This window comes from Mytilus trossulus, chromosome 1 (assembly GCF_036588685.1).
Source record: "Mytilus trossulus isolate FHL-02 chromosome 1, PNRI_Mtr1.1.1.hap1, whole genome shotgun sequence".
Lineage (NCBI taxonomy): Eukaryota > Metazoa > Mollusca > Bivalvia > Mytilida > Mytilidae > Mytilus > Mytilus trossulus.
This window is the reverse complement of record NC_086373.1, coordinates 29,480,016-29,497,062: the sequence shown is the minus strand read 5'-3', so window position 1 is coordinate 29,497,062 and position 17,047 is coordinate 29,480,016. Positions and strand designations below refer to the sequence as shown.

The following is a 17,047-nucleotide window of genomic DNA, read 5'->3' as shown; positions in this document are numbered from 1 at the left end:
CAGGACAATGATACTCCATTACATATACCATTGGGATTCCCCATGATAAGTTTAATATACAGGACAATAATACTTCATTACACATACTATTGGGATTCCCAAGGAAAAGCTTGATATACATGACCATCATACTTCAATACACAAACCATTGGGATTCCCCAGGATAAGTTTCATATTCAGGACAATGATACTTCATTACACATGCCATTGGGATTCCCCAGGAAAAGCTTAATATACAAGACAATGATACTTCAATACACATATCATTAGGATTCCCCAGGATAAGTTTAATATTCAGGACAATAATACTTCATTACTCATACCATTAAGATTCCCCATAGAAAGTTTTTAAAATATTCAGGACAATGATGCTTCATTACACATACTGTAGGGATTCCACAGGAAAAGCTTAATATACAGGACAATTATACTTCATTACACATACCATTGGGATTCCCTAGGATAAGCTTAATATACAGGACAATTATACTTCATTACACAAACCATTAAGATTCCCCAGAGAAGTTTAATATTCAGGACATTAATACTTCATTACACATACTATAGGGATTCCCCAGGATAAGCTTAATATACAGGACAATAATACTTCATTACACATACCATTGGGATTCCCCAGAGAAGTTTAATATTCAGGACAATAATACTTCATTACACATACCATTGCGATTCTCCGGGATAAGTATAATGAACCACTCATTCAAATGTTCAACAAATAACATATTTTTACTAGATTCCCCAGGATAAGTTTAATATTCAGGACAATAATACTTCATTACTCATACCATTAAGATTCCCCATAGAAAGTTTTTAAAATATTCAGGACAATGATGCTTCATTACACATACTGTAGGGATTCCACAGGAAAAGCTTAATATACAGGACAATTATACTTCATTACACATACCATTGGGATTCCCCAGGATAAGCTTAATATACAGGACAATTATACTTCATTACACAAACCATTAAGATTCCCCAGAGAAGTTTAATATTCAGGACATTAATACTTCATTACACATACTATAGGGATTCCCCAGGATAAGCTTAATATACAGGACAATAATACTTCATTACACATACCATTGGGATTCCCCAAAGAAGTTTAATATTCAGGACAATAATACTTCATTACACATACCATTGCGATTCTCCGGGATAAGTATAATGAACCACTCATTCAAATGTTCAACAAATAACATATTTTTACTAGATTCCCCAGGATAAGTTTAATATTCAGGACAATAATACTTCATTACTCATACCATTAAGATTCCCCATAGAAAGTTTTTAAAATATTCAGGACAATGATGCTTCATTACACATACTGTAGGGATTCCACAGGAAAAGCTTAATATACAGGACAATTATACTTCATTACACATACCATTGGGATTCCCTAGGATAAGCTTAATATACAGGACAATTATACTTCATTACACAAACCATTAAGATTCCCCAGAGAAGTTTAATATTCAGGACATTAATACTTCATTACACATACTATAGGGATTCCCCAGGATAAGCTTAATATACAGGACAATAATACTTCATTACACATACCATTGGGATTCCCCAGAGAAGTTTAATATTCAGGACAATAATACTTCATTACACATACCATTGCGATTCTCCGGGATAAGTATAATGAACCACTCATTCAAATGTTCAACAAATAACATATTTTTACTAGATTCCCCAGGATAAGTTTAATATTCAGGACAATAATACTTCATTACTCATACCATTAAGATTCCCCATAGAAAGTTTTTAAAATATTCAGGACAATGATGCTTCATTACACATACTGTAGGGATTCCACAGGAAAAGCTTAATATACAGGACAATTATACTTCATTACACATACCATTGGGATTCCCCAGGATAAGCTTAATATACAGGACAATTATACTTCATTACACAAACCATTAAGATTCCCCAGAGAAGTTTAATATTCAGGACATTAATACTTCATTACACATACTATAGGGATTCCCCAGGATAAGCTTAATATACAGGACAATAATACTTCATTACACATACCATTGGGATTCCCCAAAGAAGTTTAATATTCAGGACAATAATACTTCATTACACATACCATTGCGATTCTCCGGGATAAGTATAATGAACCACTCATTCAAATGTTCAACAAATAACATATTTTTACTAGATTCCCCAGGATAAGTTTAATATTCAGGACAATAATACTTCATTACTCATACCATTAAGATTCCCCATAGAAAGTTTTTAAAATATTCAGGACAATGATGCTTCATTACACATACTGTAGGGATTCCACAGGAAAAGCTTAATATACAGGACAATTATACTTCATTACACATACCATTGGGATTCCCCAGGATAAGCTTAATATACAGGACAATTATACTTCATTACACAAACCATTAAGATTCCCCAGAGAAGTTTAATATTCAGGACATTAATACTTCATTACACATACTATAGGGATTCCCCAGGATAAGCTTAATATACAGGACAATAATACTTCATTACACATACCATTGGGATTCCCCAGAGAAGTTTAATATTCAGGACAATAATACTTCATTACACATACCATTGCGATTCTCCGGGGTAAGTATAATGAACCACTCATTCAAATGTTCAACAAATAACATATTTTTACTAGGTTCTGTATATAGAGATTTGCAAAACCAAGAAATTGCAAGTTTTTCTACAATCCATGAAAATATTTGAATCCACAGTACATTGAATTAATTGTTTTGAGAGTTGATGTTCCTTGACTTAATATCTCAGTTTAGATTTTGATATTACATGGATGTTCCATGACTAAAGACAATTCAACTTCAACGCTAAATAATAAAGCAGTTAAACAGAATTTAAATCTGATTATTTTCTTTGTTTTCAGATGATGCTTCAAGTACTACATCAAATTCTCAAAAGGTAAGATATCAGAAATGCAGCTGATATATGTGGCCCGAAAACAATTTTTTTAAAAGTGCAATTCTTTTAGACAATAAATTCAAATTAAAAAATCACATTTGCTCTATCTCAAAAAGATTGTACAGTTTTACCAAAATTAAAAAAAAATCTTTCAGCTATAACTCATAATGAACAATTCTATGTGAAGGGGGTATATAAGACAATTTGACAGATTCAGACATACTTATTTTACCCTTTTAATTTAACTAAATCAAATCACTCACTACCTAACCTAAAAATTCATCACCCATATTGTTATGCCCCACAGCGGAGGGTTGAGTGGTATCCTTGTTCATTTATACATCCTGAAATGGTTTCCTTTCAGTAACTTTATTGAAATTAAGTATCCTCGAAAAAGAGTTTGTTTCCTTTCCGTAACTTTAGTGAAATAAAGTATCCTCAAAAAAAGAGTTTGTTTACAGTATGCCATATAGAAAACGCTTCTTTTTTGTGGTGAAGAGGAAGAGTCCCACAACAGTCCTGTCCTCCTCTCAAAACATACAGGTCATCAACACAAATAACCAAAGTTGTAAATATTACCAGTATATGAAAACAATGTGTAAGTGGTAACGTAACCACCATTATCTATTGTGTCCGAGAAAAACAGGATTTTTTTTTTTAAAACGCATTGTAAAAGGGAGATAACTCAATAGTTAATCAATACAGTAAATTGTGTTAACATGTACGATACAAGTAAATATGAGGGGTAAGCCAGTTTTAGGAGGGTCATGGATCATACAACACATAAAAAGCATGAGGAATAAATTTCAATTCATTTACAAATAGAGCTGGTTTAATGATAATTGTAGTCCTATAGTTTAACATACAGACTTCCAATAATATACAATAATACAGAAAAAATTACTGCGAAATATGTAATGGCCGAGGAATACTACAGAAAAAATACATTGAATTCTGTGTTATGTAAGGAAAATTGTGAAAACATGTTTATTGTTGATTGAAAGATATTTATTTTGATTTCAGGGTTCTCAGGGCTCAATGGTAAATGCAATGGCTTATCCCACATCTAATGATACTGATATGAGAAGGTAAGAAGACCTGTCTTTATGATAAGACTTGAGATATAAACACCACCTAGGTATTCAATGTTGATAAAGACCATACAACTGAATTCAAAAGTAATAGACAACTTTTGGAGTTCAATGTATTTCTGTCAAAATTTTTGGTTTTAGTGAAGTCATTCGTCTGTTTAGTGGCATTGTCACTTCTCTTCCAAAGTTGAGTTTCTAGTTTATAAGCACAATAACGGTCATTAAGACACTTGATAAACCTTGAAAGTGCAGGGATACAGGTGATCTCTATCTGTTAAATGACGTCATAAAGGCGATTTTTTTTCCAGTGACCGACAACCTCAAAAGTGGTCTATTGTTTCCCTTCTGATTAAAAAATTCACGGTATGTAATAAGGGTCATTTTGCTGTACATTGTCAAACTTATTGATTTGTTGCTATGTCTTGGTCTACAGGTACTTGTACTCATAATATGATAGCCACATTTAACAGAACAGCATCTTAAATTCAAGCTATAGAATGTGTATAGTTTATGAAAAAAACAATTGAATTTTCATTATTATTAACCATATTACTATATTAGCTACATAAGATATATTGTAACATATAAAATACAACTTTTAAACATTATCTGTTTTATAAAAGTGTCAGTTTGATCCCATCGTCGCTAGCCAAGGTTTACGATCCACTCCTGTTTCCTTCACCCTTGGCAGATTAAGCCAACATTTGTGAAACAATGTTGCGCCATCTATTGGAAGATTAAAGTCACATCCATTCCAAATACATTATTCTTGACTAATGATAGCACTTGAACTCTTCAATTTGGAGGTAAAAACATGGAAGCGTCTGGATTTTACACACTTGATAAAGCCGGAAACAAAAATATACGTCAACATTCATGCATTTGTGCATGAAACATACACAGGAACTTCTACTTATTCATTATTAACATTCAAGTTGTCACTAAATAAAGTGGTATGTTTATAGAATGTAAAGACTTGATGCACAATAAACACGCAATTGTTTACAAACACTTTCTATATTTACACGGGATTATGTTATAGGTACTTTTTGATTGAATGCAGCGAGTTTCGACTGTTACCAATAAAAATCCTTACCTTGTGTCTTCGAAATTTTATCTCAATCCGCCAAGGGTGAAGATAACTGGAGTGGATCGCAACCTAGGATAGCAAAGATGGTTTGATCCAAGCAATTGGAATATGAAACTTAAAACCCATTGAAATAAAGAATTATAAATTTGTCATTAATAAAATGTTTGCTATGTAATAAAGATTATTTCTGGGACACCCCATACATAAAGTGGTAGTAAAATTAAATATGTATGTATTATGGAAACATTTCTTTCAATGACATCTAAAATATTGACATCACCAAGCAAAAAGATAATTTCCATACATAAAAGTATAAACATTTGATATTTTACCCCCTAATTTTAGATTGTTACATAACTGTTGTTACTTGTAGGTATCCACCCCCGCCATTACCAGGGGACAGAATGAAGGAAATAAATAGACAGCGTAGTATGTCTAATCATCAGGTAATATATTGACAGAAAATGTTAAGTCAACACTGTTCAAACACTATTTCCCATTGTAAGATGATCAAACACTATTTCCCATTGTAAGATGATCAAACACTATTTCCCATTGTAAGATGATCAAACACTATTTCCCATTGTAAGATGATCAAACACTATTTCCCATTGTAAGATGATCAAACACTATTTCCCATACTTATGTTATCAAACACTATTCAACAACATATGTATGTAATCAAACACTATTACCCATACTAAGGTTATCAAACACTATTTCCCATTCTTAGGTTATCAAACACTATTTCCCATTCTTAGGTTATCAAACACTATTTCCCATTCTTAGGTTATCAAACACTATTTCCCATTCTTAGGTTATCAAACACTATTTCCCATTCTTAGGTTATCAAACACTATTTCCCATTCTTAGGTTATCAAACACTATTTCCCATTCTTAGGTTATCAAATACTATTTCCCGTTCTTAGGTTATCAAACACTATTTCCCATTCTTAGGTTATCAAACACTATTTCCCATTCTTAGGTCGTCAGAAGCTAATTCACATGCTTAGGTTACCAAACACTTTTTCCCATACTTAGGACACAAAAAGCTATTACACATTTTTACATAATCAATGCTATTTCCCATAGTTTCAAATTCATGCTTTGACCAAACGTTATGAAACTTATACACTATGCTTATTACCACAATGCAGAGATAAAAAATGATAGCACCACTTTTACTGTCTAGAGTTTTGTCCTTGTTTGACTGGAAATTCTAACTTAAATTTTTTACAACCAAATGGTATGAAACTTATACACAATGCTTATTACTACAAAACACAAAACCAACCTTGAATTTGGGTACAAGCATCACTTTTACCATTCATGAGTTCTTTCCTTTATAATGTTGTGTGCAAAGGGGGACATCATCTGTGTACCATGGACACATTTCCAATTTGTTTTGTAACTTTATAAGGGCAAATAATGGGACAAGGAATATAAATAGTCAAGGAAAGTAGATTGTCTCTGTCCACAAACATTAATGCTGAGAAAAGATCAAGTCCACATTGTAGGTTGTTTGTTGAGTCAGCAAGTAATCAAATCGTATTTCCCATACTTATTTAATAAGTTGTATAGTGTCGTGTCATAAGGTATACAGAAAACACTGAAGAAATAAGTTGAATAAAGATAAAAGATTCAGGTTTCAAAATTTATTTTGTCTATAATTATAGCCTTCAGATGAGGAGGAATATTTAGTTGTTGAACTACAGAGAGGCTCCAGAGGGTTTGGTTTCTCAATACGTGGAGGAACAGAATTTAATAGTATGCCTCTGTTTGTATTACGGATAGCGGAAGATGGCTCTGCTGATATGGATGGCAGACTTAGGGTAAGTAGTTGCTTATGGTTTGAATTTGAGTAAGAAAAACAAAATCCATATCCTTTTCTTCTTTACTAAATTTTGATCCCTTATTTGACGCAAAACAATAAACAGTACATTTGTTTTTTCTTGTAATGTTTAACATCTTTACTTAGCCACGTGTATATTTATATTTTATGAAACAATTAGACATAAATATCAGTGAGACCACAATCAGAATTAATGCCATATCTCAAACTTCAAATAATCCAGGGTTTAAACAAACTATGATCTCACCAAAGGTGACCAACAACATCACATTGCTTAAGAAATTTTAAATATTGAGAAACAATGACAAACATTAATTACATGGCACAAGTATATGATTATGTGAAAGGGTTGAAATAGTTTTATGATTATTAACTCCTCCTTTATGCTCACAAACAAATTAACTGACTGAAGGAGATTTATATACAGTATAATATCATTTTTGATGTTTCAGGTGGGAGATCAGATTTTAGAAATAAACGGGTTTAGAACAGACAATATGAGTCATTCTGATGCTATTGATGTTATACAAAATGGAGGAACAAATGTTAGGTTACTTATTAAACGAACAGGAAAACTGCCTCCAAGTTTTGGTAAGCATGGAAAGATTTTCATTATAATAGAACAAAAACTCTTTCTTGGACACACTATTACCCCTCTGTTTTGATGTGAACACCAAAGGTATCACTCATATTGAAGACAGAAACATCAAGATCAATAGTTTGTATTAATGTAAAATTACCTTTGCAACTTTTAATGTACTCAACTGTACCTGGATGTGTGTCATCATCAGACCCCCCTTTCGTTCACCAAATGTCAAATACAGGTTTCTAATAAATTTCAGGTCACTGAGAATGAAAATTTTAAATAATACTAAAATGGATTGTAATTTACTCTCTCAGTCAAAAACTACATGAAAAAATTATAACTTCTGAGAAATAAATGTGATTAAAAATCATATAATTTTATTATTTAAGGAATGACTGTAATATTTTTTCTGTTATTGAAGAAATAACATACGCGCGTTATTTAACAGTGTGCGCCACATTTTTTATGTTATTTCGAATAGACAGAAAAAATATTACAGTCATTTCTTATAATTTAATTCTAAATTTCATTTTAAACCGTAGAAAACCATGAAAAAACGTTGATGATGTCACGGTCACATGACTGAATTATGTCTATGGGCTCATAACAAAATAACGTCAGCCATTCAGAAGACGTGTTACATCCAAAATTAAATTATTATAATATAAGAACAATATTTCAAGATCAGCATGTAGTATTTGTGAGGTTAAGCAAGAGTAGTATCTCTTAGTCTGTCCATATTCCTTTGAAACAAGAGTCAAATAACTGGTATCATGAAATATTTCTATGGTTTGACTGACATCGAGATAAGGAGAGTGGACTGTTCTTTGAAATGTAATCTGTAAATTATGCAATGAATGAATAAATATGCTATTTAAATATATCTTTCATTTTTCTGTTGTCAAGTAGAAAGTTGTAGTCTCATTGTTTTTTTATTTTGTTTTTCAGAAAATAATCCTGTCAGCAATCGTTATGGACCTTCAGTGACAGCACCAATGTCAAATGGACCAATAGGTCAAAGTTCACCTTATCTAGGTCGCAGGACTTTTGACCCTCGTGATGAACAGCAATTCTACAATTATAATAATCGACAGTATAATTATTAATACTCTGGGTCAGTACGGGGACATTAACAATCTGTGATAAATCATGTTTGCATCATTTGATTCAGTCATGTGACATTTTGTACACAAATCATGTGATTTAGTCATTAAATGTATATTGTCTTCACAAATAATGCATCATTTTACAAGGTTAAGTGATAAACTAAAACAGGATCACATGATTTTGTCATGATATTACAATGTTTTGTTTGTTGATTTATCAAACATGTTATAGTATTTTTAATCATTTAAATGGCTGTTATTTTTTAACTAGTCTTGTTTGGAATTTGGTTGTAATTTTTAAATCTAGTTCATTTACAACTAGCTTAAGGCATTTGTGGGGGGAGTATAGTGTTAGGGTTTTAAATGAAACTGTTAGTGCTATTTTTATGCAAATGACTATGCAATTTGTGATTATTATTTTGTATTAGATTTGCTTGAGGTTGTGTTTTACGAAAAATTATAAGGTTGTCAAATATTGTGGTTACATCAAATTTTTACAGAATATTTTAATAAATTTTATTTTGACACTCTTCTGTGACTGACTTAAAAATTAATTTGAAAAATAATTAAAAAAAACAGCATATACTGCATAATACGAAAATGCATTCAAATTGTGAAATTTGTCATTTCTCTTAGTGTGCCATTTAACAATAGCATTCCAGATTTTGACCTGTTGTTTCTTTATTATTCATTATTTTTCTTTGTTAATAACTTAGTTCTTAGTCAATAACAGTCATTGTTTAGATTCTTGTTCTCCAATACACAATTGCTCTTCCCTGTAATTGTGATATATAGTTAATAGTTATAATCAAAACTTGTTTATTTACCATTTTGCATTTACAAATTTTATTTTTTCATTGTAAAGTTTCATATATATGCATATTTATAATGCAAATCTATGCATGAAAAAAACATATCTATTATTATTATTCTTAAAACAAATGTTTATTTATATATATTTGTTTTTTATTTACTGTAATAGTTGTATGAGGTTTAGGATTTACTAATGTGAACAGGGGAGTTAATAATTTATAAAAAAAAATATCTGTACTAAAATATATTTCATAAATTCATTCAAGTAATTAAACTGAATATCCAGAAATAATTATGTAGCAGACTTTATACAAGGAAGTATAAATTATCTTTATAAGAATGTTGGATTTTCAGTAGAACTGAGTTATATTAATTTAAACTTACATGATACACAGGGATATCAATCTGCTAATGGTGGACAATAGAAGTATTTACTTCAGAGAACTTGTTTCATTAGATACGATTTTTGTCCCTGGATGTGTCCTGTCGGTTTATATGTATCAGTCAGATTAACAGTGTAAAGCAGTTATACTATATATGTTAAGTTAGCAAAAAATTATGGTTTTGAATAATATATAAGGGAGGTACAGTGCTATTCCACAATTAAACACATGGGAGAAACTTTTTAAAAATCCAGACCACTTATAAAATTTTACTTATTTCTTTTACCAAATTCTGAGGAATTTACTGTGGATTCATTTATTTTTGGAGGTACAAATGTTCGTTGATTTTCGTTGAATAAGGACAAATTGTATGTTTTGGAATATTAAATTTCAGGGCTTTACCAAGTTTTCATACATGCTTATAGAAAAATTCAAATTTAAAGAAAGTCCAGGAAAATTAGAATCCCACAAATAAACATGTACCCACAGTACATAGAATGCATGGACATTTTACACACTGTTGTTCAATCTTATGACATTAAACGGATTTTTTTATTTTTTAAATCTCTGGATTTAGGGGCGACATCAAAAGATCGATGTAGGATAAAAAACTTAAATCAAATAGTTTGGGGGGGGGGGGGGGGGGGGGTCAACATTGCTGCCAGTTTTGTTAATCCAAAATCGATTTTACATATATCCCTATTGGTCAATCAATTTTTACCAAATTAAGTTAAGAAGGGGGGGGGGGGGGGGGTGAAAAAACTATGTGAATTAAGTTTTTTATCCTTCATTTACATTTTGATGTTGTCCCTTAGGATAATACCAAAAATGAAATTTTTGTACCTTTCATTCAGAAGATGGGGAAATTTTTAATTTTTTTTCAATTTTTATAAGTAGCAAACAACGTATTTTGATATTGTAGAAATGATTACACAGTTTCATTTGTTCTTCTGTTTTTTACAAGTATTTTTTTTCAATTTCCACAAACCTGTAAATCTAACTACATACATGACACATAAATATATGTTCTTTTATAAACTGTGTAGTTCTGACAAGCTACCAATATATGTTGGTAATTTTAAAGACTTGTTGGTCCAGCTATTTACTAGTATAATGTGGTATTTATATAGATTTGTAGATCTGACTACTTACCACAATAAATACTATCTTGCCAAAACCTGACTGTGATGAATAGATTTAGTCTGCTTCAAATAGAAATCACAATAAGTTGTTATTGCACTAGATATGCATGTATAGATTGTTACATTCTTCTCAATTTAATATATCAATTCTTTTTCTTTGCTTCTTAAGTAGGTAGACCTAGGTTAGCGAAAATAACTCTTAAAATCAGTACTTTTGTGTCATTTATTTTCATAAATATGTTCTAAGCTTCTCTGATTCTTAGATTATTTCCAATCTGTTTCAGGTAAATGCTTTCAATTCATTGACGAAACTTGACTTTTACAAACGCATAACTGATTTAAAGAGTTATCTCCCTGAACGAAGGTCCCAATAAACACAGCAGACTCACACATAAGTTGTGTGAAGAAAATGTATCAATTATTTTAAGTTATCAATACCAAAACTTGTAATCCATAGTTTATGATACTGTATCAAAATTAGGAGAATACCATGTGTTCAGAAAAAAACCAAATAATTATATGTATGTGTATAATTGTCAATATAATGTGTTTTATTCAGAACACAAACAGTAGGAAATACTAGTGTAGGTGTAATAAAGGATAAATAAAAATATATTTATAACCAGATTACATAGGGAGCAAAATTTATATAATGTCAATGTTTTTTGACACATCTTATAAAAAAATCAATATAATTAAGAAAATATTACAAACAAAGGTCTAGATTTTAGATTGATTGTTACTTGTTTCAAGTTCATAATTCCAGGAAAAGATATATTCTTTAAATACAATTTGGATACATGATAGGGGAGATAATTAATAATTAGACCTATTCTTTTCAGGGGAAATAACTCCTGTAAGTCAGTCTTTTAAACATCAAAGATGGTGCGCTCTTGCAAATCTGTTCTTTTAACATCCAGGTGTCCTTTTGTAAGTTTGTTGACACCTTACTGGTTTTTTTGGGGGTTGCTCACTGGTTCTCTAATCTAATTTCCTTAAATTTGTACATTTAAAAACATCTTATTTACTCTGACTCCATATTTATTTTCAAATCAACTTGAGATTTTTTATGCAACCTTTTTGCTAATGTGTTTACAAACTTTTGAAACCATTTTGCATAGAAATATTTATAACCAAATTAAGATACATTCTTAAATCTTCTTCATCACCATTGATAAATTCATTGGTTTGGCAGCAATTATATGTGCAATGTCTTCTGTCTTGACATAATCATCAGCTCATTACCCAACATGCAACATTTTCTGACCTTGAAACATTTGTGCCGTCCTTTAAAAAATTTGAGTGCCTATTTCCTCGCTGTAAGACAAAAATTTATTTTACAAAAAAGTGAAGAAGGAAGAAGAGCAGTTTAATTTGTTTGCATTTATAAGTGAACAAAATAGATGGACTGAGGTCATTTTCAAGTTTCAGTCATTTACAAAAACGATATTTTTCAGAATCAGACAATCGTTCAGACTATTTCATTTAGATTTGCTGTATACTGAGCATTTAATACTTTCTCCATGTTATCATTATTTAAAATAAATAGTGGAATAACAGTTTTCTCATTTGAAACTTGCCTGTGTCATTCTGTTTTAACTGTCACATATTCATTTTTCTAACGACATACAAAATAAACATTGAACAATCTGATCTGAAACACCTTTAATAGCATTATCTATAACCTACGTCTTCAGTCTGTTTGCTGGTAATCCTGTTTTATCCAGTAGCTTTTAGAAGTTGTGTATTATATTGTATATATTATTAACATGTATAGTATCAATTTTGTACATTGTACAGAGAAAGATATTAAAACAGTTTTAAAATGATTTTTTTTATTCTTCCTTCCCTAAAATGCTTATATTTTAGTCCCCTATTTCATGACCTAAAGTTGGTGGGGTATATTGTTGAATCCAAGTCTATCATCAATTTTTTTCATCTGTTCTTTCCAAATTATTTTGAGTATGAGTGTATGGCTATGTATGAAATTTTACCATAAGGTTTCATACCTTAAAAGGAAGGTAAAATTGTAAGTAAATAAATTAAATTATTGGTATACTTGGATATGCTGAATCTAACTGTGTATTTAGATTTTGGATATTGGACCATACTAGGTAAAACTCTCAATTCAAAATGTTCGGTTCTTTAACCATATTCTTTCTGCTTCAGAAACCTATGCTTTGTCATATATTTAATCACAATCCAAATTCAGAGCTGAAGCAAGCTTGAATGTTGTGTCCATACTTGTCCCCATTGCTCAGGGTTGAGTCATGACCTCTGCCATTGTATTAAGCTGATCACGGCAGAGCATTTTAATTTTAAGTGAATTGATTTCTGTAGAGTTTGCCTGACTTACCTATTGTAGATAACAATTTTGAACTTTACACTAAGCAGATGTTTTTTCTCAACAAAACTGGTTGTTGAATGCACTGGCAGATTTAGGGGGGCATGGTTCCCAAACCCTTATGGAGCTACATTTATAGTTAATCAGACCTCACCTGTCCACTCCAAGTTTTGTGTAATTTTTGTTGAGCCTGCAACTTTTGTTGCAGAAAGCTTGACATAGGGATAGTGATGCGGCGGCGGTGTTAGCTAACTTTTTAAAAGCTTCATATTTTAAAAGGTGGAAGACCTGGATGCTTCATACTTTGTGTATAGATGCCTCATGTTACGAAGTTTCCGTCAGTCACATGTCAAATGTCATTGACCTCATTTTTATGGTTCAGTGACCACTTGAAAAAAAAGTTCAGATTTTTTGTAATATTGAATTCTCTTTTATTACAAGTAATAGGATTATTGTATTTGATATGTGTGCACCTTGCAAGGTCCTCATGCCCGTCGGACTGTTTTCAATTGACCTCGACCTCATTTCATGGATCAGTGAAAAAGGCTAAGTATTGATGGTCAAGTCCATTTTTCAGATACTATAAACAATAGGGCTAGTATATTCATTGTATGGAAGGACTGTAAGGTGTACATGTCCAACTGGCAGGTGTCATCTGACCTTGACCTCATTTTCATGGTTTAGTTGTTAGAGTCAAGTTTTTGTGTTTTGGTCTGTTTTTCTCATACTTTATGCAATAGATCTACTATATTTGTTGTATGGAATAATTGTAAGGTGTACATGTCTAGGGGGCAGATGACATCTGACCTTGACCTCTTTTTCATGGTTGAGTGGTCAAAGTTAAGTTTTTGAGTTTGTTTTTGTTTTTTATCTAATACAATATGCCATAGGTCAACTATATTTGGTGTATGGAAATATTTTATGATCTAAATGTCAGTCGCGGAAGTTTTATTTGACCTCAACCTCATTTTCATGGTTCATTGCTCAGTGTTTAAGTTTTTGTCTTTTGGTCTATTTTTCTTAAATATAAGTAATAAGTCAACTATATTTGTTGTTTGGAAGCATTTTTACAATGTAGCTGTACATGTCTGCCTGGCATGGTTCATCTGACCTTGACCTCATTTTCATGGTTCAGTGATTAATGTTTCGTTTTCGTGGTTAATGTTGAGTTTATGTGACAGTTGTAATCAAGTTTTATATATAGGTCTATCAACATAATATCAATGATTAGTAAAGAAGGCGAGACATTTCAGCGTGTGCACTGTTATATAGGTCGTTCGAGATGAGGGTCAGAGAAATTAAAGTTTTCTTAATTTGGTCAGTATCTTGTATTCTATAACTTATAGGCACTGGCTACGGTTACATGGAAATGTAACAATAATAAAAAATATTATTGTTACATTGGAGACTAATTGCCGGAATGCAAAGTTGGGTAAGCAACTGATTAATTACGAATGTAACAATAATTATTGAGGCTACAGTTACATTGTGTTATTGTTACATGAAAAACAGCAATGTACGCTAGATTTATTAAAATTAAATCTTCTATAGTTTTGTTGCTTAATTCTTTCATATGTACTAAATAATACTTGTTATAATGATAAATAATAAATATCGTATGTTATTATTGTATATATTGTATATAAAATAAATGTCTTCAACTTTTATTATCATAAGTTCATATTACTAGCCCCATCGTACATTGCTGTTTTTATGTAACAATAACGCCATGTAACCGTAGCCTCAATAATTATTGTTACATTCGTAATTAATCGGTTCCTTGCCCAACAATGCATTCCGGCAATTAGTCTCCAATGTAACAATAATATTTTTATTATTGTTACATTTCCATGTAACCGTAGCCAGTGCCTAACTTATAAGCTTAATGTCAACTTTTTTGGTGTATGTAATGATTGTAAGGTATACATGTCTGTTTGGCTTGGTTTAGCTGACCTAGACCCTCTTTTCATGGATCATTGATAAAATGAAGTGTATGTGATTTACAATATAGAATAAATCATCAACAGTGAAGCAGGCTAGAAATTTCAGCATGTGTCCTATCGTGTTGCAATGTTTTGTTTCTCTTTTGCTGGAAGGGGTGGCCTGACACAAAAGCATTTTAATGTTTACTTTTTTTTGCTGAAAGGGTGATCAGACACAAACACATTTTAATGTTTACTTTTATGCCCTGTCGTAGCGGAGGGGGCATTAAGATTTATCCTGGTCCGTCTGTACGTACGCTTGAATTTTGATGGTGTCCCTTCAACCCATCTAGAGTTATGCTCCTTATAAAAGAATTGTTAAAAATTATTTTCAACTACAATTATGGACAAACGAAGAACACTCAGATTTTAAAAATTGATTTTAACAAACTACAATTATGGACAAAGGAATATAACTCCAATTTTAAAAAAGAACTTTAACCACTATAATGGACAAAGGGAGATAACTCCAATTTAAAAATTAATGTTAACCAACAATTATTGACAAAGTCAAAGGAAGATAATTCCAATTTTAAAAATTAATTTAGAAAAAAAACATCAACTTCAACCAATACTTTATACAATGCAATGTAAGCACTTTGATTAATGTTCTTCAGTTTTGTCCCTTTATAAACTTTATTGCTATTTTTCCCGTTCTCTAACTAAAGTGTTATTGTCTTAACTGAATTTAATTAAATGTATATGTAATGCAGCATTAACTTTGAAGTACCAACTCAAATCAATGATCTATATAAAAGTTAAATGATAAAGTTCTAAATCAGAGACCTTTCTTGCTTTTGAACATTTTTCGTCATAACAACAATTTTCTTTTCTGAACTATCACTAAAAGAAGGAGAGGAGGCGTAAAAATTTTGCTTCAAACACGTGCGTCGCAAAGTGGTTTATAAATCCTATTTGTGACATGTGACAGAAGCTATTTAACCATATCATTTTGTCATATCATACAATCGAGCGTATGACATTTGCGCCGATTTTGAAAATTTTCATTCTTTCATTTGCGCCGATTTCATTTTTTCATTTGCGCCGATTTTAAATTTTTCTTAATTGGATTTACAGGTAAGTTACAGGTGAGTTCATACTTTTACATTGGCTGAGCACAGAGTATAAAGACAAATCAAGTGACATTGTAATTGGTAAATGACTATTCCAATGTTTCGGGTTACAGTCACAGTTGACATTGTCTGACGCTCCTTCTGATGACAAATGTCATACATTCTTAGACAACGTACAATGCCCAAGTACAGATTCCATAACGGTCAACCAATTCGTGATGGCGTCCATAAATTAAAGAAGGGATGATTTCAACTTCACCATTTGTAACTCTTGTTTTAATATCTTCCTTGTGAGAAAATGAGAACTTTAGAAATGCCCCTACCAGTACGTATGCCAGACAAAGAAAAGATGGCCTTCGTTTTCGACAATTTTGCCAAATATAGAAGAGACGAAATCATAAGAAAGGAATATATTAGATGTGTTGCCTATACATACTCGGCAAGAACAGATTAATGATTTGAATGTATTCAGTTTTTATGGATTTGAATGCTGCTACATATATTTTTAATTCGTCATTTAGTATAAACAAAGTGCTTTTATCTTAGTTTTTTTAATTCTTGATTTTAAGCAGGAGACAACAGTTATAAACATGTTATGATTGACAATTCATAACACATGTAAAACTGGCTAACGGAAGA

At 31.3% G+C, this 17,047-nt stretch overlaps 1 protein-coding gene across 6 annotated transcripts in view; it reads left to right on the top strand.

Annotated features, from left to right (window-relative positions):
* Nucleotides 1-10,464, top strand: part of LOC134721039 (membrane-associated guanylate kinase, WW and PDZ domain-containing protein 1-like) — a 122,134-nt gene extending 111,670 nt beyond the window's left edge. For all 6 annotated transcript variants that reach the window (XM_063583745.1, XM_063583754.1, XM_063583771.1 and 3 more), the window contains 6 exons: nt 2,912-2,946; nt 3,970-4,034; nt 5,501-5,573; nt 6,804-6,959; nt 7,432-7,570; nt 8,514-10,464. In XM_063583745.1, the coding sequence (XP_063439815.1) occupies nt 2,912-2,946; nt 3,970-4,034; nt 5,501-5,573; nt 6,804-6,959; nt 7,432-7,570; nt 8,514-8,671 (626 nt within the window). In that variant the 3' untranslated portion in view covers nt 8,672-10,464. The remainder of the gene's footprint in view (nt 1-2,911; nt 2,947-3,969; nt 4,035-5,500; nt 5,574-6,803; nt 6,960-7,431; nt 7,571-8,513) is intronic.
* The last annotated feature ends 6,583 nt before the right edge of the window (nt 10,465-17,047 follow it).